Source organism: Gallus gallus, chromosome 15, assembly GCF_016699485.2.
Source record: "Gallus gallus isolate bGalGal1 chromosome 15, bGalGal1.mat.broiler.GRCg7b, whole genome shotgun sequence".
NCBI classification, from domain to species: domain Eukaryota; kingdom Metazoa; phylum Chordata; class Aves; order Galliformes; family Phasianidae; genus Gallus; species Gallus gallus.
The window spans coordinates 2,368,774-2,391,186 of NC_052546.1; the positions used below are offsets into that span (position 1 = coordinate 2,368,774).

The 22,413-nt window shown below is 41.0% G+C and overlaps 1 protein-coding gene across 10 annotated transcripts in view; it reads left to right on the forward strand.

The window, feature by feature from the left end:
* GALNT9 (polypeptide N-acetylgalactosaminyltransferase 9) overlaps positions 1–22,413 on the forward strand; it is a 199,759-nt gene that overhangs the window by 76,134 nt on the left and 101,212 nt on the right. For 5 of the 10 annotated variants that reach the window (XM_025155561.3, XM_025155562.3, XM_046901218.1 and 2 more), the window contains exon 3: positions 3,286–3,440. The exons of 3 other annotated variants lie outside the window; for them this stretch is intronic. Coding sequence is in view for 2 of the 7 variants with exons in the window: in XM_415088.7 (XP_415088.3) it covers positions 3,200–3,440 (241 nt within the window). In the remaining 5 variants the exon portion in view is untranslated. Of the gene's footprint in view, positions 1–2,495; positions 3,441–22,413 lie in introns of those variants that run through there. 2 more of the 10 variants (XM_046901216.1, XM_415088.7) reach the window with 2 other exon arrangements.

Genomic DNA, 22,413 nt, shown 5'->3' on the forward strand with positions numbered 1-22,413 from the left:
ATTCAATCACCATCTCCTCATCTTATTTCTACCCAAAAGTAACGTCTTTCATTGATCACCTTCTGGAGACTCTAAAAATCAAATTCCACAGAAAACATCTCATAAAATAATTGAAATTCCATAACTCTGAATATCTGAGTGTTCATCCTCTTCACCTGGAACTGTACACCAGAAGGCATGGTAATTCCAAAGGTTCTGCTGTACATAAAGTATTTGCAGGAGAGTCTGACATGGTTATCTTAAATTACTTTTTCTGCCCACTTCTGGGGAAGAATTGAAATCTATACCTGTTGAGGTTAAGATCTTCCCTAGCTCTAAACGAACGTGGGGTCAAGTTGAGTTATATTGCCATTACTAGTTCTATACTGGGCTCCACAGATAAGACTATGGTTGCAGGACTGATGTTTTACTAAAGGTTCTTTTCAAAATCTTTTAGTTCTTTATTGTTTAAAGTGAAATTTACTGTCTCTGACCTCAGTAGCTAAGCACAGCAGGACTATAAATGCAGAAGCAATTGTTTCCCTCTATACAAACATCTCCATGCCAAGCTGGCGTGTAGTGCAGTAATCAAGGATCAACAGAAGCAAAGATAACTGTTGCAAGATCAGCATTCTGGAAGAGCAAGCAGAGTTTCAGAGAGACAGACAATAGCAAGGTGGTGGTGGTGGTTGTTTTTCTCCTGTTATCATTGATTATTAGCTTTAACTACTTGACAGTCTAGTAACAGCTCAGAAGTGCCCCAAGGCGATAGACCATCTTTACTACTTGAGGGGAGAAGCCTCTGTCAGGTACCTTTTTTAGAATGTTTTGTTTCAGAATCTTTACCTCTGGCTACTTAACATCAGCCAGCTGTTCTTCATCCAGATGCTTATTTTGATTGAGGACAGTGAAAGTAAAGTATGATCAAGTATAGACTGTCATTCAAATACATAGGATCTTGGTGTTTCTTTCTAGCAGCTTCCTATTCATCTTGGTTGGTATGAGTGAAAACATGAGCCCTATGGAGACGAGTAGGAGTAAAAATCGATGAGAGAGAATAATAGCCTAGTAGAGAGAGAGAGAGAGCTGGATTTGCAATTTGTAATGGGATCCCAGATTTGCCTCTGGCTTGTTGCATTGATTTGGGGCAAATTACAAGTGCCTTTCCATGTTTTCCATTTGTAAGATGGCTCAGCAATCAGAGCTGATTAGTATATTTTCAACAAAAGCATTTTCATTGAAACCTAGATGTTGCATATGCTGATTTTGATCTGTTTTTCTTCTGGCAATACAGGCCTATCTGAGGTAAAATTGGAACCTGACCCTTATGAACAGGTAACAATGGTTTCAACTCAATGCTATCTCTGTGAGAATATTTCAAAGCTTTCTGGCTTTGTTCCAATGCAAAAAGAAAACATGTTTTCTGAACTTGAAAGTTTTCCAAAACACTACTGCCATTCTTCAGTCAGCTCTAATAGTATGTTGTTTGTAAATTGCTTTGAACTCCTTGAGTGAACAGAGATCTATAAGAGCTAGCTATTATTTGAATGGTGTTAGGTAAGGTTGCAGCCATGTAAGTATGCTCTCATGTATTTCTGTATATGCTGTAGGCTATTTTAAGTGACTATTTAAAAACATTTGCTTAGTGAAAGAAAATTTTGACCCAAATCACATCACAAATAAAATCTTGTCTTTGAAAGAGCCCATTTAAAACTGCAGTGATGTGAAAGTAAACATCAACTGGTAAACTCTGTGATAGTAGAAAGTGGTTTTCAGCTCTGGGGATAAACTACTAGCAGATGAGTCAGAATCCAAACTGAATTCTTCTGGGCAACTTGTGAACTTGGTGTTTATAATCTAAAACTGAGCTAACAGATTCTTAACCATATCAAGACCAGCAGGTGTTGCTATAATATATTAAATGCTGTGGAGGTACCTAACAAGCTGCACTTGAGCGTTAGTTCAATAAGCATTCAAATTAGTGTTTTCCAGGAAAGTGTAATGCTATGACTGACTTGCAATAACAATAGTATTAAAATTATCAAAACAGTAGAAAGTTATAAGTTCAGAGCTACTTTCTGCTGAGCTGACTCTGAGTTTCAGTATGGCTTCAGGGAAGCAATGTCTGACACTGGATTTAGATACCGAGACTTCAGTGTATTGAAGACTACAGAACTGTAGAAAGTTACCATCTGCTGTAGACCTCTGTAGAAACATAACTCGTGAGAAATGTTCCCGCAGAAACTCTAAGTAGGATGGTGTACAAGGAGGACCACTGTGAGCATGAATGCAGAAGCTGCCAGTTTGAAAGGGCTCAACTACCTTGTGTCCACAGGTTGGCTAAGTGATCTGGATAGTTCTTCATCAGTTGTTGTGTGTGCGTGTTTAATGATAAGGGCCTAGGCTGCTTCTCTCCACTTGTATATGCTTGGCAAGAACTTCTTTTGCATATGGAAGTGGTCCCAGACATTTCACTTCCAGATAGGATCACAAGCCAAGGTTGCACTTAGGCTGCTGGGAAACCCATGGAGCTGAGCACATTAGCAGCTTTCCCTCTTGCTGGAAGCATGTTAGCTTGATTCAATTCATTTCCAGCCACAAGACAGGTGGGTCATCATCTAAACTACAGGGGTGCAGACATAGGCAAGAGAAGACTTGGTCCTGTACTTTCCCAGGAGCTACCTGCAGTGTTGCTTGGGTAGGATACGGGCCCTCTGTGTGGACAGCAGAGAGAAAATGGCCACTGGTGGAGAAAACCACGCAACGCCCGTGGCTCACTCACCCATCCATCGCGCCGAAAGCCAGCGGTAGGGGAGCAGCGAGCGAGGCGGGGCGGCGCGGCCACGGCACGGCGGCTCCACCGTGTGCATGTAGATGAGATCCCCCGGAGCACGTCACTCCGCACCGGCGCTCTGCGTTTGGGGCGGCGGAGAGCGAGGGCGGGCGAGCGGGAGCCGCCGGCGGAGGAGAGGAGAGAAGAGGAGAGGAGAGGAGGCGGTGGCTCGGCAGCGGGCAGCCAGCAACGGCTCCGCGGCGCCCCCGATGCCGCCCAGCCCAACGCCGCGCGGGCCCCGCGGGGCGAAGACGGGCGCCGGCGGGAGGGGAGCAGCGCGGTGGTGCTGAAGGACAGCTCCGCTCACATCCGCGCCCCGCCGCGCCCCGGCGCCGGGTGGCCGCGAGGCCGCCGCGCCTTGATGTGCCCCCAGCGCCCGCGGCTCCCATGGCGGTGGCACGGAAAATCAAAACTTTGTTGACGGTCAACATCTTGGTCTTCGTGGGGATCATCCTCTTCTCCGTCTACTGCAGGATCCAGGATCGTTCCCAGGAGCTGGTGCAGATTGTCCGGAGCGCAGACCGCCGTGTCAGGAGCCGAGGAGCCAAGGTGGGCAGCCTGGCTGACAGGGAGTCCATCCTGCAGCGCCTGGACCACCTGGAGGAAGTAGTATACAACCAGCTAAATGGTACGGAGGGCTGGGGGGAACGTGGTGCTGGTCCCGTGGTGACCAGCTCTCCTGGGAGTGTGCTATAGGGTGGGAAAATCACCTGAAGTGCCTGCTTGCTGGGGAGGGAAACTGCACCAAAGCACAACCCTGAAGCCAAAGATGCAGGGAAAGTGGTAGCTGCAGAGGTTTGTTGGAGGGGTGTGTGAAGGCACCCCCTCAAACTCTTGGGTCAAAGTCAGGACTTTTGAAGTAGAAAGTTAAGGAGGCTGCAGATTTCATGGGTGTAAGGGTTGGTGGAAGTCCCAGTGCACTGTACCAGGTTTTACAGTTTCCCTGAATATATTAACTCTGTGTGGGTATGTGTTTTTATGGCAAATACACTTCAAGTTTTTAGTTGGAAGTTGCATATTTGGTCTCCAAATTACTTAAAAAGCACTCTACCGAGTTCTTATGCTGTGTACTTTTAATAGTCATTTTAAGCATTGCTTCCATATGTTTCTTTAATGACTTTGCCATTTAAATTTTATATTATCTTTGGTGAGAAAAGGAAGCACCCACTAATTCCTTTTGTTACATTCAGTTTCAATTCACTAGTCTTGAAAAATCTTGTTAGGTAAGCAAAGAACCCTTCTGTGGCAGCTAGAACAGGTTAAGCCATGCCAGTTGCCAAGGGACAGATAACGTTTCATATAGGAACTAATTCTTTCAAGGAAGTCTGTTTGTATTTGCCTAGATTCATAAAGTTTTAAATGTGGGGCATCAAAGAAATAAGTATGTGATTAAATACATCCATGCTTTCCACAAGAAGCTGAAGGAGCAAACTTTTACAGGAGATTTTAATATAAATGTAGCATTCAGTGTCGAGCACCAAATAAAACTTGCAGTGTAAATATTTTTAATGATACCAAATGTGCTTCTGGGCTGCTTCTGAAAATCTTACTCATAATATTGATTTAACAAAGGCTACTGCAGTCTCAAAATGCAGACAAATAGGAGGATTAGCATAAAGTGTATATACTATTACTACTTTCTGAATGAATGACCCTGTAAATCCAAGTAGGTTAGATGGTTACAGTAACACACCGTTTGCGTCAGTGACTGGTACAGAACAGGCATCCCCTTACACTTTCACATACACATTTATGTGTATAAAAAGAGAAGAGAGAACAGGAATGTGGAGTGGTGAGTGTCAGTCACAAAAGTATGCATTCATAAGTTAGAGGAAGAGAGTCAACAGAAGGAATCAGCAGCTGTATTTTCTAATGATAATTTGGAGAAGTTTTGAAGAATGTAAGTTTTAAGAGAAAAATCTTCCTCCCAGATTCAATATATCCATCATAACGCAACTGAATGATTTGTTTTGCCTCTGAATTGTTTTGTTCTTGGTGGTGTTCACAAGGGAGATTTTGGGTAGGATTTTGCCAGCTCTGGGTTCATCTCAGCATAGCATCCCCTGAAGGAACAGCAGGAGTCCATAATGTTCTAGGGAAGCATCATTGCATGTAATGACTGTGGCTTCAGAGTAAACAGAAAGTTCTCCATAAGCTATTTCTCTATTTTGGTGGCTTTTTTTTAAAGTGCAATTACTTTGATTAAAATATTACATTGCTCCTTCAGGTTATAATAAACACTGTACGCAATTTTTTGTTCTAGAAAGTTCTCATACAGAAAAATACAGAAAGTTAATCAAGCTGAGATGTTCAGATTTCCTGTCCATTTCCCCTCAGTCTCTCTCTGACGTGGTTTTTGTTTATTACACAACAGTTTATTAATGCAAATAAACTATTTGTTCATCACTGGGAAAAGACACTTTCTCGATTTCATCCTTTACTTAAGTATTTGTTCATTTTTCCATCTTGTGGTAACAACTCTCTAAATTCTTTAAAATTAGCAGGTAGCCTACTGAAATAATCAGAACTGCAACAATGCAAGTGAAATCAGGATCAAGCATCTGTGTTTGGGTTTAGCTCCCTGGTGTTGCTTTTTAATATCATGACTCATTATTTACTGGGCATAATGCTGCTCTGGAAGCATTGAAATTCAAGGGAGTCTGTCTGTGACAACGCTCTACAGTGAAAGACTGGTGTTACACAAACACTCAGAACTGCGCCGTTTCATCCCAGTGTTGAGCAGGGCTTCTCAGATGTTATCCTATGCAGTACTTCATTGCAAGTGAGAGAGTCATCTGATGCCTTCTTGAATGTTACTTCTTAATGAGGTGGGTCAAAGTCACTTTTATAAGGGGAAACAGATAAGGACAGGCAGATTTTATTCAAAAGGAATATGAATTCCTGCAAGCACCATGAGTTTGAGTCAAGTCCAGTGATTTTGTGGTGATAGGTCTGTCCAGATCACAATGCCATCTTTTTTACTGTTCATTCTTTCTGTTTTGAGATTAACAAATGTACAGCCAAATATTAAGCATCCTACATTTTTGGTAAATAAGTCTTAGTATTATTTGTTTTCTTCTATTCATCTAAAACCTACCTAAAACCTATTCATCTAAAACCTACCATCCTACCTAAACTGGTAGGACCTTACCTGTTTTTTCCAGGGACTTTGTTGAAGTTCCAATATAATAGAAAAACCTTCTTTGAGAGACCAGCCCTGCAGCTGCAACAATACAGAATTTTGTTTCTGTCACACTTATTTATTTTCATGGAGTCAAAGAAACATCATTTGAAAGTGCACTTTTCTGCAAGGTAAAACAAGCACGAGCAGTAATGCTGAAAGAGCATCAGGAAGCAACCTAAAACTGATCACTAGAGAACTCGTTAGTTTTTCAGTCTGCATAAACTGAGTAAAAACTGTGCGTACAGTGCCTATGAAGGTGTGTGTAGAACACAGTGGACCATGTACAAAAGCAAGTAGAAAGCTGGTCCTTGCAATTATCTTCGGGCAGTACAAGAATTTGTAGAATGGGAGTGAGTAGGAATTGCTGTGAATCCCTGCGGTCATGCAGACGTACACCCAAACAATGGTTTTCAGTCGGCTCATGCTTTGGTTTTCCATCAATTAAAAAAAAATAAAAAATAAAAAGTCATGTTATGAAAAGTTCCCTTATGCTCAGCTGCTACTCTTTGGTGGAAGTAAATAACTGGAGCATGCAGTGGGAAAGGAAAGCAGTAAAATGCATCTGGAATTTCCTTAGTCAAACTTTAGGTAAGCTATTAGTGTTTGACTTTGGATTTAACATTTATTTTGAAAGCTGACGTATTCTATCTGCAGTTCTTCAATCCGTGTATTTTTAATTTTTTTTCTATCTAATTTCTACTGATGAGTGTCATTTATTGTCAGTCAACAGTGAACCAAAGCTAGGTAGACTTAGTAATAATTCTTGAAATGACGTGACTCTGGTATTTTGTTCCTTTGCCCTCCTTTTTTTTTTTTTTCCCAGGGGAAAAAAAAACCACAACAAGATTTAATTGGCTGTGTTCTTTCTTTCCCTAATCAGTTTTGCATCTAAGTCTGTTGCTAATGATTTATCATAGAAGATAAAGAATTTTTGATGCTCCAACTACATCATAACCTTTCATGCCAAAAGCAATTGAAGGGTCAGACTACAATTTCACTGTAATTGCCTTTTTCCCTTTTCACTGTCTCCTTCCAGTAATCCACAACAATCAATATAGCATGTAATTAAATTTCATTCAATCTGCAAAGATTAAGAGAGTTTTCATCTTCTCATTATGTATGCTCACATCATGTCTTCCTACCCACGTCTTCTACATTAGACCTCTTTGACCTGTTCTGTTGCAGATGTGGAGGAATATGTCTGGAGTATTCCCTTGAATTTCACAGATTACCATTCTTTACACATCATAATTTGATTTTGCTCTCTTTAGGAAGATTAAATACAACAGCAATTTCCAGTGTGATAAATGGGTTTTATGTTGCATATGCATTTCATTGAGGGGGCTGAGGGGGGAGGGGAAAGAAAAAAAGTGGACAATTCACATAATTGCAACACACAGGCTTAAAATGATGGAAATAGCAGGTCCTAGGTATGGAGGACTGATTCAACAAGACTGATTTTTTGAGTGTACTGGAAGCAAAGTGATTGCATTTAAAATTCAGCCTGGCAATCTGCATACTTAAAAGGTACAGTAGTATTTTTAAAAAGACTATTTACCTTTCATAGGCTTGAGGCTGGTTGAAAATGGTTCCAAATTTCTATAATAAAAGTAAGAGTTGGGAACTGGCTGCAGTTGCATCATGTGAATGTCCGCATCAGATTTGTCAAAAAGAAGCATTTATTGCTGGCAACTTTCAGTTCTGTTGCCAAAAAGAGAGGCATGTGTGCACGGGGATAGATTAAGTGTGACTGCCAGCCTCGCATTAATGAAAGCACACCTTCTATTACCCACACACAAGTTCTCATAAATGCTTAATTTGATTATGATCCAATGCTAACATGCATCCAACAAAATTAACACATAGTAATTTCCACACTTGTTTGTGTAGAATAATCATTTGTAATTTGTAATACGTAATCAGATAAAAGCAATGTTTACAGGTGTGGAAGGAAGATTTTTGGCTGATACAGTGGTTTTGTTGCCATTTAGAAGCCATTCAAGACATTCCTGTTCAGTTCCTTTCAATTTCTTTGTAAATGTAGCTGGAGTTGGAAAAGCAACAATTGGGCTGTCACTTTCTTTAATCAAGGACTGCAGTCTAGTTGTTGCACATATAATAAACAACAGATATTTTCACAGGATCGGAAAACCTGGCTTAACTTAAAGGCCTTAATATAGGAGGTGGGGCTGTTTTTGGTATTTGCCACTTGTTTTCTTTAAGTAAAGGCAGGTAGTAGTTAAACCAAGAGCATCGTTTAAGAATGCAGTTCCAGGCACTGAGTGCATGGCTGTTCTCCAAGGAAATAATAAGATTTATGAAAGGAAGGAAAAGAAATGAGTCATGTTTAACAAATCTTTCTTTTATTAATGCCCCTCTCTAACCTTACTAATGGGTACTCAGTCTCTCCTTGTTCAGTGTACTTGGCACGCTTTTTCATTATTGTTATTATTTGTTGGGTTTCACTTGAGAGTCATTTCCTTTACTTATTTTAAACTAACAAACCAAAAGGGAAAAAAAAAAAAGATTGTACAATGTTCTGGATAACAGGAAGGAAGAAAGTCAATGACAGCTGAGCAGCTTCCAACTTCGTTGTAGTTCTATTGATCAAAACTGTCCTCTGAAATGAGAGAATTTCAGCTTTTGAGAATGAAAACCAGAGAATCTCCCACTGGCCCCAAGTCTCCATCCTGAGAGCATGGAGCTAAAAGCATGGAGTCTTAGTATGAATGTGGATGACATCTGTCTGGTTTTCATAAAACCTACAGCTACAGTGCCATGGAACTGTGTATGAATGTCTGAAAGTCACATGGATAGAGGCAAAACCTGTTTTATGGCAAATGCTCTTCTTTCCTTTCATTGGCATGCATGAAAAGAAAATACAGCAGCACTTCTTATGAGAAATCCAATGGATCATCCATCCAGAGGAGCTCTCACACAAGCTTCCTACCTACTATTGCATTTCTCAGGCCCTTTTGTTTCTGAATAATTCCATGTTTCTGTCATCTAGACAAGGATGAGCCTGAGATCATAAATTTGTCTCCTCAGCAAGTGGAGTTCTGAGGGAAACACTGCAGTAGAAAAAGCCCACTTTGGAGAATCTTTGACAAATGGCAATAGGCCTAATGCATGTTGTTCTTCAAGTACACCCTTGATTCCTGGCTTTGGAGGAGAGTCCAAGGGTAGCTGCAGGAGAGAACAGACCTGTTTCTGCTTTGTCATCATGAGCAGTGTGGACAGTTTTCTCAAGGGCTTATGAGAGATGCCTAAGGAAATGAGCAGAACGTCTGTAGAAAGGGTGAGAATATAGATTTCTGAGTACTTTAAGCCTTTCACCACCTCCTATGGAGCCATTTTCTAGAAGCCCTTTCATTTGCCACTGATCTGATCTATACTTCTAATATTTGAGCTGTGATTTGCATGTCAGCCAGAGAGAATGGGTAATTTTTAAGAAAACTAAATGAAAAAGAAAAAAAAAAGAGAGATTTTTGAAACAGCTTCTGGAAGCATTGCTACTTAAAAACTGATTCTGTCAGACAGAGGCATTGGTACCAGAGAGCTGGAGAAGAGGGCTACCTATTTCATCGCATTGTTTGGAAATAACATCTAAATAACTGAACACAGTGAGTGAAAGATGCCCACAGTATAAGGGAACATGTTGAGCCTCTGGGGTTCTCTAGAGGATTTGCTTCAACCTTACCCTCTGGGGTTTAATGTTAGAGCACATGTGTAAGAGGCTGCTGCAATGCCAATGTCTCCCTTGGGTTGAATACTCACCGCAAAATAACATAGCACTGGGAAAAGCCATGTTATATAACCCCCCATCTCCCTGACACCTTGCTCTCTGCAAGCCTAAAACATGCCTGTGAGAGGGAAGGTGCTAGCGTAAGCCTTTGTTCTGTCTGTGACACCCAACTCCACTCAGCAGGAAAATTCCTTGGCTGTGCAAACCACCACTATTTCCCCTTCAGTTAGTTGCAGCAGGAGGGAGTAGAGGAAATCTGAGACTGTGTAGGAAAAAGCAGCTGTGGAACTTAATTATCTACCTTTTGCTTATGTTTCAGAGCTACTTGTACAGGCAATCCAGTTGTCTTTGCTGGAGTACTCATGAGAATCAGTGCTCACCAGTGTATGAGCCACACACTTTATAAGGGATGACTCAAACCAGGTTTGCTGGAGTCACATTTGAATTGCTGGTACATGCAGCACGGAAGCTCTCCCAGCTGGGCTTTTATGTCTGATAAACTGATCAGGGAAGAAAATGGATCCTTCCAGGTCTTTCTCTTCTGTGAAGTTGTTTAAATATTCAGATAACGTGAAATGCAAGTGCTACCTACATAGGTTCATGCTGGGCTGTGTCAGACTATGCGGAGATGTCTGTGAGGGTGTTCTTTTGTGGGCTGGTCTCTGTGGCATCATCAGAGTTGCTGAGTTTTGTTCCTGAAAAAAAATGCATCTGTGATACAGCCAGCAGTTGTGCTTATTTTAATCCAGTAAGGTATAAAACCCAATACTATTTCCTAAGCAAATCACAGATTCTGCCATCCCCTGTTCTGCTGTCAGCTGTGTTATGTGGACAGTGACAGGTATCACCGGTTGGATGGCATAATAGGCTCAAATAGCTTTTGTGCCTGCAGCAGTGAACCCAATGCTACTCAGTTCACCCATGCAGTTACTCCTCTTGAAGTCAGTTACCCAAATGCACCTGTGCTTTTGATCCAGAAGCATCAGGGCTGCCAGTAGTTAGATGCATTGTAACTCCATTAGCGAATTCGGCCAAATGAAGGTACTTCTGCCACAGGATGAACATTACTGGTTAGTTACGATGAAGTCCGTATTTAAAGGATGACTTCCTGCTGTGTCCCTATATTACTTTATTACGGCTGAGAACAGGATCTTTACTCCTTGAAGGTTTTGGAGTGATTCCTGTTTTAGTACAGGTCTGATGAACTTTGTCTTTCTGCCTCTGAACCTTGTTGCTGGCCCTAGTTTGCATTTTGCAAAAAGAGCACACAGACCAGGAGGTCAGATAAGCAGCCTTATCGTGGCTGTCTGGCCCCTCGTATCTGAGTAGGCTGTATTTGGAAATTGATTGATCTGTTTCCACAGAACTGCACAGTACCATCTACCTACCATGGAGTAAAGGTGAATTCTCTCCTTGCACCCTGCCTATCACACACACTGCTGGACACAACTTCCCACCTATCACCGATTGTCTGTGCTCCTGTGGGCATCGCTCTCCCATCCCTCAGCCACTGCCTGCATTGCAGGAAGCCCTGGATGGTGAGCTGGTCTGCATGCAAGCTCTTACCTCACACCCCAGAGGATGGTACTGAAGGGGCAATGCTCAGGGCACTTGGGGCTTTGTCAAAAACTGAAACTAGTGCAAGATTACACAGAGTCTCTAATTGCTGTTTCCCACAACCCAAACTAGCATCCTAGCCAAAGTACTGAGATACCAGGGCAAAAGGGGATTGGTTGCACAGGAGCTCATTTTTAATTTGGAAAGTCTCCACCATGACAGCTGGAAAGCCCTCTCCTCCAATACTGGAGAAGTTTGCTTCTCATTTCGTCTCTGTGGCATTCTTAGTGAGGTGATAGGGTTAATTGGTTGTTTTTCATTTGGACTCTTTACTCTGGTTTTGTATTTTATTTGGCAGTGGGGCTGTACTGTCCTTTTAGAAATTGAATTTATTTTTTTCACAGCTTTTCAATGCCTCTGGGTTGTGAAGGTTCTGTAAATAAAGACGTATTTTTGTTATATTAACTCATTTTCAAGCAAGCTTTGTGCTGTAGAAAAGATTGGTGGCATTCTTTCCTGTGTATGCTGAACTGAAGCCAGTGATAAGACTAAAAATATCACCAATTGAAATAGCATTGTATAACCTAAAGGTTACTCTTCTTTAAGACTAAAATTTGCTTTACTGATTCCTTGTGGGGCAGATTTCTAGCTATCCAGCTATATATAAAATGAGGTTACAGATAGCTGCATAATTTTGCATCTGCAAAGAACCTGAATCCCATTGGTGACTATGACAAGCATAAACCTGCAGGTGAAAATGATTTTGATACCTTTGCTGGTGTTAGCCAGTGAGGTCTGCACATTCCCAAGTTGTTTGTATTACAAATGCTGTACCAGAGGTGCTGAGCAGGGACTAGGTACTGTTCACACCTCTAATAGGAAAAGCAGACTCTGCTGTTAATCCCAAAACATGATAAGTTGCAAGTGGCTCCGTGGAACAGATGGGAGTGGAGTGTAAGGTAAGAGTAAGCTGACCATGTCCAAGCTATTAAATAGCCTAATACTAAGCTGCCTAACTGCTGAAACAGTTGACACGAAATTTACGTAAGCAATGAGTAGGTTTGGCTGAGAAAAAAATGGATGGCGGAGTGGTTTGAGAAACTCTGTTATATAATCTGTGTCATGTGGAGAATCCTCTGAATCCACATTTGTGGATTTAGACACTTTCAGCACCATTGCAGGGACTCGGACAGCCCAATACTCCACTGAAGCCTGCTTCTGTGTTTCTTCGTGGTGGCTTGTCTTTTCTCCCACATTTAAATGAACTTTTAGATCTCAAAAGGAAAATTCACTAGTGATTGCATCTCAGTGCTTGCTGAATACCTGTTGTTTATACTCTCTTACTGTTGCAGAGAGAAGTGAAAAGATTTCTAGGTACTCATAAAAAAAATTACGTATTTCTTTAATATTTGGCAAACTCCTTCCTGGGATACTCCTGAGGTACTGTGGGCCTGAACGTGTTAGTACCTGCACAGAACGCTGTGCTCTCAGCTACTTCAGTTTTGAATATACAAAACAAATAATCTTTGATTTTAAACCTGTGCCAGCCTGATCCTCCTCCTGAAATAGATCCATCTGGCTCACTGCGTTTTCATCCAACAGGAAATTAATTCTGGAACGGAAGTGGCTTTTATAATGCCTCATATCCACTGGAGTTACATCTAAAAGTTTCTATTTTCTGAAAGAGTCCTTTTGGTATGGTTCCCATATTCACAGCCATGCTCCCATTGCAGGTCTGCAATACCCCAAGTCAGACTGCAGGAGCCCTTTGGGATGGATTCAGGGAATTAAAAATTTCTTCTGTGATTCATTCAGAGCATGACCTGCCTAACTGCTGAATTCTTTGTCACCCTCTTTCTGCCACATGGCAAAAAGTTCACAAAGTGAGATTTCTAGTCTTCCTTGCACAGTGTGTAGAGCAAGAGAAAATACACAGAAATAAAGGAGAAATGTTCACAAGAGAATGAAGACATGGCCTGACTTTGAGGCTGGGACAGCCAGGCATGCCAGTAGGCTCAGGTTGGGTGTTGCAGTCCTCAGAGAAGGTGCTGATTAGTGCAGAGGGCATTTCTGCACGTGTTACATTACGCGATGTTTAGGCTTCTCTCAGCATTTAATTCTGCTGACCAGAAACTAGAGAGAAGTACTGTTGTCCTAGAGACGCAGTGCAGGTTGTGGAAGAATGAAACTAGTGCAATTCTTTATGAAATGATTGAAGTTGCTTCTGGATGATGAAGTAAGTATGGGATTAGCGAACTGGAACTCAGGTCTGTGTATGAGTCCCAGTGGGGACTGCTGTAGCCCTAAGGAGAGGTTGGCATAGATCACTGAGAGCTGCTCCAAAACAGAACTTCAAGGGATATGGCAATGTAGAGGCAAGATCAGACTCAGACCCAAGAACAGGACAGATAATACAGGATCAACACCAACACCTCAACATCCAGTGATTACCACAGTTAACCCCCCAAAATATGCACTTCATTCCTTGAGCAGCAAAACCAGTAAAGCTTGCTTTCTTGTGGTCTGGTGTCCTAGAGGTGAATTCTTAGGGAATCTGCTACAGCTCTGAGAGATTTCTTGGATTTGAGCTTTCACTGAACCTCCTCTCTCACTAGGAGCATTTTAATGCTTCTTTCTTTCCAGATGTTGGCTTTTGTGACACATGCAGAAATGTGATTTTTTAAGACCTCTGAATGTCTGCCAAGCTTTGGCTGAAATCAGACACAGTCCTCCAAATCGAGCAAGCAGAGGAGAGGGGAGGGAATGAGAGAGGGAAGCAGACTGTTAGACAAACATATTCAGCAGAGTTCCACAAAACATTTAAACACAAAGATAAAAATCAACTCTGTAGATTGTAAAGGAACCAGTCTTTACTTACTCTGTTGGTTGGAGATATGTTAATGCAAGCATTTTTTCTCTGTTTTCCTTCTTATTTAGGATAATAACTAAGCAGCATGCAATTTCCCTGAAACTAAATCAGTACTGCAGGAGAACCTCCTTTATTTTTATCTTCCTAAAATGGCAGACCTGACTCTCACCAGCCTGTCTCATTGCCTTTCAGTAGCAACTGAAGAATTAAATTATGCAAGGAGCAGAGAAAGCGATGGTGTGCTGCTCTTTACTAGGCAGAGTAAAGCATGTCCTGCTGCTCATCTCATCAGATAACTTTCATGGCCCAGCAGGCTCAGCATTGGCTTTTGCTGGGACCATTTGGTGCTAGAAAGCTCTTTCTGCCTCTAGAAAATGTGGCTTTACCCTGAAGTGTAAGTACTGGATAGCACATCTTCTTTGTGTCCTTGAGGAGTGATGAGTCCAGGCTGTAAGTTCTGACCTCCATTTTGTGAAATTCTGGTATGTTGCTCTGATTCATACCTGTCTCTTCTCTGAACGATCTTCTCCTGTATAAAGGTAATGTGTATCACTCTCCTTGTTGCTCTTTTTACTGTGTAATTTAACACCTCATAATGTAGCCGTAACTACAAACCTCAGACACATCAGGGGAAAGGAAAATTCATTCTTCTGTGGAATTTCAGTGTAAAGGAAAGGAAAGGAAAGCTTGGAGGAAAATTGAGACTCTGAAATGTAAATTTCTTTTTAGATTCCCTTCGTGTAAACCAGATAAGCACTGTTGTAGTCAGTGGGATTAGTGAGGTAAATTGGAGAAGTCTGGTCCACAATTTGTAAAACTCAGCCATTGTCTTATTATATGGCCTGAATTACTTATGTATGTGCTTCCTTAAAATGTGCTCTGTAGGTGGATCAAAGTAGCCTATGCTTACCAGATGCATCATCTTTGCAAAACAAAGCAAAACAAAACAAACAAACAGAGAAAAAACCCAAACCCTTTGTCTTGGAAATAAGTTTGTCAGGGCCTGGACAAGCTATAGGTCACAGCCAATTCATAAAGATCCTGACATGCAATTATGCCAATCTATTTAATAATGAATCAGGTATTATAGCAGTGTGCTGTTTTTTAAAGTGCCTGTAACAGAGGACCATGACTTTCCTACTCCTGGAAATTGAAGTCAATTTATCTTTATATGAACAATATACCAGGAAGGGCAAAACCCAAAGTATTCAATGGTTTTATTATTGCTTTTAAATAAAACATTGTGCCAATATTTTGTTCTAACATTACACTTCATTTTCTCAGCTTTTTCAACAATTGCTATTTATCCTCATTTTTCTGTTCTTTGGCAAAACTATCACCTACTTTGAATTACTTTCTCCAGAGAATACTGTACCTAATTCTTTTTACTTTTCCCTGATAAATTCCTGATTAATTGTATGCAACAGCATGGCATTTCAAAACTGAGTATGACTTTCAGCTCTGTGATCCCCTTCTACTCCTACTTCTCTATGAATAGGTCAGAATCAGACCTTTAGCTGTGGCAAATCCTCTGATATATCTGCTACTAATGTGCTTGCTAATTTATCTTGCTATTGAGGACCCTCTGCACAGGTATAGTCTTCATGCAACGTAGCCATAACTCACTGATTTGTAAGCATTTTGGTGTAGATGCTGGGTTCTGGGCTGTCGTTTAGCTGTTTCAAATATGCCTTCTGTTGTTTTTGGATTGACCACTCCTACTGATAGGAAATTAAATCATATGTGTATTAAGAAGTTGATGGAAGTAGACACTGCAGCCTGGCTTTGAGAAGCAAGGTACATCTGTAGTATGCATTGATATAAGATGTAGAAATATAAGTAAAAGAAGGAAAGAGGAGGAAAAGCAGAGATAGAAACTACCTCAAGCCAAATTTCTGAGCTTAACTCCACGAAAGTTGGCAAAGATGTATATGAAAAAAAAGGCAAACAAATATAGATTAAGAAAAATACATTTAACTATAGTTGTAAAATAGGTAGCCTGTCAGAAAAATGAGTGTGCTGAAGCCAGCCGTCAATACTGCCTCGTAACAATGCAAAAGAAAAGCACATCACCTGTATATTGCCTACAAGGTAATATCACAATCAAAGGAAAATGGAGAAATAGAGTCTGTCTTTGGCTCCCATCAAAACCAATCCATATATTGGATATCCAAATATCCAATATTTCAAGAGTGAGCCCATGAAGAGATCTGATGGAAGTGTTCAAAATGTCCTCATCCTCAGTGGCAGCTGACCTCTGGAGGTGTTCAAGGCAAAGTTAGTTGGAGCCCTGGGCAGCCCGATACAGTGTGTGGCTACCCTGACCACGGCATATCATTGAAACTGGATGGTTGTTAAGGTCCCTTTCAAGCCAAACCATATGATTGTTCTGCCATGTGTTCCCAAGGAGGAATGATAGAGAACCAGCATTGCTCAAAATGCTGGGGAGCTTTTCAGATTGCTTGATTCAATTGTGATCAAAGCAGGCACTAGATGATGTCTCTTAGAGAGTGAAAGGGGGAACAGAGGACATAGCCAGCAGGTCTATAGTTGTTGGGTTATCTCTAGTGTGGCTGCCTCGCCATAGGTGGAATTGGTGACTGATTTTAAAGTTACAGAGAAATAACATCCTAGTTTAAAGAGCAATGTGATTTTAAATCCCAGTAGCTGCTATGTCTGGATTTAATGTTATCGTCTTCCATTGTGTAAAATGGGTTGAACATCAGGGAGCTTTTCAGTCATTGCAAATGTCATGCTCTATGCAACTTTGTTACTGAGAAAACTGCTTGTGCATGTGGTTTAATTTGACAGTAGGCTGTTTAGGTAAATTACAGGGAGGCATATGAAGGTCTGCAAATAATGGGAACAGTGACCACAAATAATGCTGCAGGAGATGGACTTCTCTGGCCCTTGTTGGGAGCTCACCCCAAGTATGGAGAGCAGTGGTGGTGGGTCAGTGGTTGAATTTGGTGGTCTTAGAGGTCTTTTCCCTCCTTAATAATTCTCTAAGTGTCCCACTTAGTCTTGGGCACAATCCCTGCAAGAAACAGCAGGCTCCCAAGGGTGAAAACATGGGATGAAATGAATTAATTAAACAGATTTGGCAGGATCAGACATTGTACAGCCTTTGGTTAGATCAGACTTCAATATCAGTGCAATAGAGTCTGGAGTGGGATAAGCCTGTGTAGGATCTGAAGTCAAACGGCTAAGTTTTTTAAGATTCCTTGCATTTGAGGATAGATAGTTTCTCCGCTATTGGATCCCAGTCCTGTGGGATTTACTGCTGCAGTCAAGCCATGGGCTCCATCGCCAGCCCTATCAGACCTTGGGTCAGAATCCCCTTCCTGCAGTGATCTGCCACTTCCATTCCCTACCTATCATTCCTGCAAGAAAAATCCTTATAAGCTTTTTCTTATTTATGGAAGTGGGTTAACTTGGCTAGGAGCAGCTTGTTCCTGAAGCTAATTAACTAGTCCTATAGTTTTAACTCGTGCCCCTTGGAATGTTCAGACGGAGCCTCCTTCCCCTTTCTCCAGAATGGTTCTGTTATTGTGTTAGTAAACACTTTCCCAGAAGATTTCATGGTTTTCCTAGAAAAATAATAATTAAAAAATATATATACTGGTACAGATGATCCATTTCATTTGAACCAGTGGCACTCTGAAGGTGATATTACTGGAGAATTGCTGCAGAATGCCACTGAATCTGATTCAGTGAATCTGGGATTTTACAGGAAGCTGACTAGTTTTAACCCCATATTTCTACCTGTCTGTGTTAAGATAATGAGGGTAATCTAATATTATGCTTCAGGGCTTTAGTTACATGCCTGTAGGGTTCAGAAGGGAACTCTGCTTCTATGGACTGTGCAGTTTAATTGGCCAACTGTTCTATGATTTGTGTTTTGATTCCTCTGAAGCCTCAGGTATTGACTATTGCCAGAGGCCAGATACCAAACCAATGACACTCAGATTTTGTTTACTTTTAATATCAGTGGGCTGCTGGGCTGCTACCCCAGCACTGCAGCCCCTGCTTCTCAAACTCCAGATTTATGCCATCACCAGAGGAGAACTTTTCTGGCCTTCCTCCAAAGCCCTGAAGAGAAAAATCCATTTTCTGTATTTTATCAGCAAGCCAGAAGTCAACTGGGATTTATAAACTTCTAGAATAATCTTGGTATCTGTTTATTAAAAAAAAAAAAACAACAACCACACAAACTGATCTTTCTCTGTGAATGATGTTTTTGAACATTAAAATTAAAATATAGAAGAAAAAAAGAATTCCTAATGCAATTTAGAGTTGTGTGTATTGGGTGTGGTCTTTTTTTTTTTTTTTTTTTGGTTGTTGTTACTCAAAATTTAAGTTTAAGAATATATTGCTTGACCTTCCCCTGTTTAGGGATTCCTACTCTTAGGAAATTGATTTTTCTTATATGAAGGCTCTAACAAAACTGGCGTCTCTCTCACTATGTCAGCCTGAGATCAGCATCCTACTTCACAAATGGGCTTTTATCTTCATCTCCAAAGGTCTGCGTGGCTCCCATTTCGTGGTCCTTCCCGTCATCAATCTGTTTATCTCTTCCTGAATTATCTGTTGTAATTAGAATACATTTTCTTCTCTCAAGGGGAAACCAGCTTCAAATGAGTGTTCTATAAAAGCAATTATTTTTTATATTAGATATCTGTACATAAAAACACAGTATTTCTTCCAATTAAAAAGCATGAATGAATTTGTGTCCAGAGAAGGAGTAGCCAACACGATGGCTCCGTGCTTGCAAAGCCAATAAAACAAAAAATAAGGTTTGTGAGGAGTCTGGTGAAGCCAGCAGTGGCATGTATGCAGCACGTTCACATAGTATGTTAGGGAATGAAGGCTTTGTAAGGGCATGTATTCCCCTTTTCCCCAGCATCCAATCCTTTTGCACTGATGGACTTGGTTGTTCCCTGCATTATGACAAGATGACTAGTGTAATTTTTCCCTACTGCACTTGGCTCTCTATTACACATTTTTTTGTATTTTCTCAGGTATTTCTCTCTTATTCTTGGAAGTCCTAAGTCATGCACTAGGAATATTGCATTTGTCATGGAGTAGCTTTGCCAGAGGTCTCCAAGGACTTCTTTTCCCTCCAGACACAGAAGGAGCTGCGGTCAGCCTTCTCAGCTGGAAACCTGACTTATATTTAGCAGAACTGCCATCTTTCATCTTCTCAAAATAACCTGAATCAGTAGGGAGCTTTTTTACTATGAGCTTTTTCACAAAAGGAGTCAATCATTTCAGAGCCATCTTGGTCATGAGTGGGTATTTTTTTTGTTTGTTTGTTTTTGAAGAAAAACAAATTATAAAGCCTATCCCTATGTTACTTTGCTGTAGGAATCCTGTCCTTTTTGTCTCCATGGTGCCATCTGTATAGAGGGGACAAGACCTTCTTGTCTTCAGTATTTATAGTGAGATCTTTGGGGTAGGAACAGTCTCTCTGGGCTCATATAGTGCCTGTTGCAACGGTGCTCTAAATCTAGATCTACATCCTATGAAAACACTAAGGAAAAAAGCTGTTCTGGCCAAATCCTGTTCTGTTAAGGCTTACTGTAAAGAGTTTAAGGATTAATGTATCGACGTGTTTAGGGACATAGTGAGTAGGATGGACTGTCAGAGCCAGCTTCCAGCCCACATGCTCATAACAACCCTGTTTTTTGACCTCGCGAAATCCTTATGGCTTTCTCCATCTAATGTACTTCAAGCACTTGACAGATACTCATAGGCTGCACCACAGAGCACTTTCTGAGACCAGGATATATCTTGATTTTTAAGAAGGCAAAAAAAAAAAAAAAACAACCCAAAAACCCACCAAAAAAACAGTGGGCAAAGCACATCAGGGTTTGGATATTTGTCCTAATTGCATCACTTTCAAGGCTCCTGATTCTGCACTCTGACTACTTTCAGTGGGCAGAAAAGGAATAGTCTTCCTATAGGTAGAGCTGCCAAGTCACTTCAACCCTTCACCTCCGTTCAGCAGTCTTCTCACAAAAGAAGTCTTACAGGATTGTCAGTCATCTGTGGATGAAGGTTGAGAAACACTATTTTTGGCTTCCAATTGAACAGACAAGAAAGGTCTGGAAACAAGAGGTCAAGGTACACTGCCACCCCATATTTTCTAGGGCCAAAAAGTTGTTGAGTGTTTCAGCTTTGCAAGGAGTTATTGCACTTTTTCCTTTCAAACTGTTAGCCACAAGACACTGTTTGTCTTCTCCATGGTATATCTTCAGAGATACTTGATGCTGATACTAGATACCAGGGGACATAAATCTTTCAAGCAAGGAAGCAGCAAACTTGATTACGACTATAAAAAATGAGGCTGTATTTTGGATTTCAGATAAATGGAAGTGCTGTAGTCATTTAAATTGGATGGGGTTTTGTTCTTTTCTCTTCATAGAGAGTTGGAGCTTCTGTCCCTGTGGAGTGCAATTTGTTGACTGTTTTTGTATGTAAAACTAAATCTCATTCACAAACATCATTCATCCTAGCCCAGGAAATAAGCACCTTTGATATCGACAAAATTTACATCGGTTCCCTGGGCAGCAAGACTTACACATTAAGTAGACTTTTTGCAAGGTGGTGTCAAAAGAAACTGATTTGGGAAATGGCAAGTTGGGATATGCAGAAATTAAGGACCAGACTCTGTTTAACATTTAGATTGAATCATTGAGACAGACTGCAATGACTCTTCCTGCTGCATACTACAGTTTTGCAAAGTTGACTGAAATAGTTTAAGTAGTGAAATAGTTTCAAAGAAGCCTTTCTTTTGCATATTGTTGATCCTGGTGCTTGCAAATGCAAAGTAGCTTACTTTTCTACATTTAATTTTTATTCACTGAGCTGCTATTGCATGTACCAACTTCTTTGTCTGAAACAAACTGATGTTTGGATATTCTGTAGGGTAAATGTGTTCTTGGCAAATTTTGGCTTGAGATCCTTTACCAGAAAGGAAACATACAGCATGGAAGAGAGAAAAGAAAGTGCGGACTCTAAAACTTGTTCAGCATTTTGGCAGAGTTAGGGTGATGTCATAGGGTGGAGAGCAGTGAAATACCATTCTATATGTGATAGCTTAATGAGAGCCCATATTGTTAGCATCTTCTGACCTCAACTGAGCATCCGATCAGAGCATCCCTGATCTGTATGTAAGAGGCAAGAGGCTTATGCTATTGAGCCATTCTCTAGTTTAAACATGGTATTTTGTAAGCTATTTTCCTCATGATTATTTTTAGGGATCACCAAAACGGAGCTATAAACATCAAGACTGGTGAGTTGAGACCTTTTGCTTAGTGCTGAACGGCTCCTTCACATTGCTCTTTCTTCCTCCTCCTCCAGCCAACTGCTTCTCTCACGCATCTGCTTCATTCTGACCTGAGCTGTTAATTCCTGAACGAAGAGGAACCATTTTTAATCTCATTGCCTACACTTACACCAGTCAGTGAGGCTGTAACCTTCATCTGAAGTTTCTAGTTGCAACAGTATGAGATCACAAAGTCTACACAATCCAATAGTAATTAAAGATAGAAACATTTTGGGCCGACTCATTAGATGTAACTGATTTGATACCTGCCTCCAGAAGGAGTGGTTTACATTTCTGTCTTGCACTGTGGTTTTATATAGGACTAGATTTAAAACCATAGATTGTAAGTAAGTTACTGAACCTCTATGAACCTTTTTATTCAGAAAGTCAGCTTTGTCAGTCTCTGTCAAGTTGCTGTTTCCCCTGAAATCTTTGTTAAATGAGGATCTAAAGATTTTTTTTATTGCATTACAGGGTACGCAAGCATATTTTCAAGTCCATATTCAGAGTTGGAAAAAGAAGAGTACAGCTGTTAGCTGAGATTTTTGTTTCCTCTTTAAAAGAGTAGTGTTCCAGAAGTTGCAGGTATAACTGCTGGGTGACTATGCCAACTGTTTTACAAGGAAATGTTTTATTCCTTTGTTTTAAGATGCTGGAAACCAGCATACATTTCCAGAGCTATTCTAGAGTGCAGATGGTCTAAATAAGGGTAGGTAAAGCTCAGAGATTTCCTTTGGAGTCCTTCTCAAATTCAGACTGAGACAGAGCAGCAGTTGTCAGCACTCCCCAAATCTGCTGGCCCTGGTGGTGGAGCTGCCCTTGGGATTGGGCTCAGCACCCCTGGAACCACATGCCCAGGTTTTGGCTGGAGGAGGGATGAGATGTGGGAGCAGAATCATGGCTGCCAGGAGAGGTG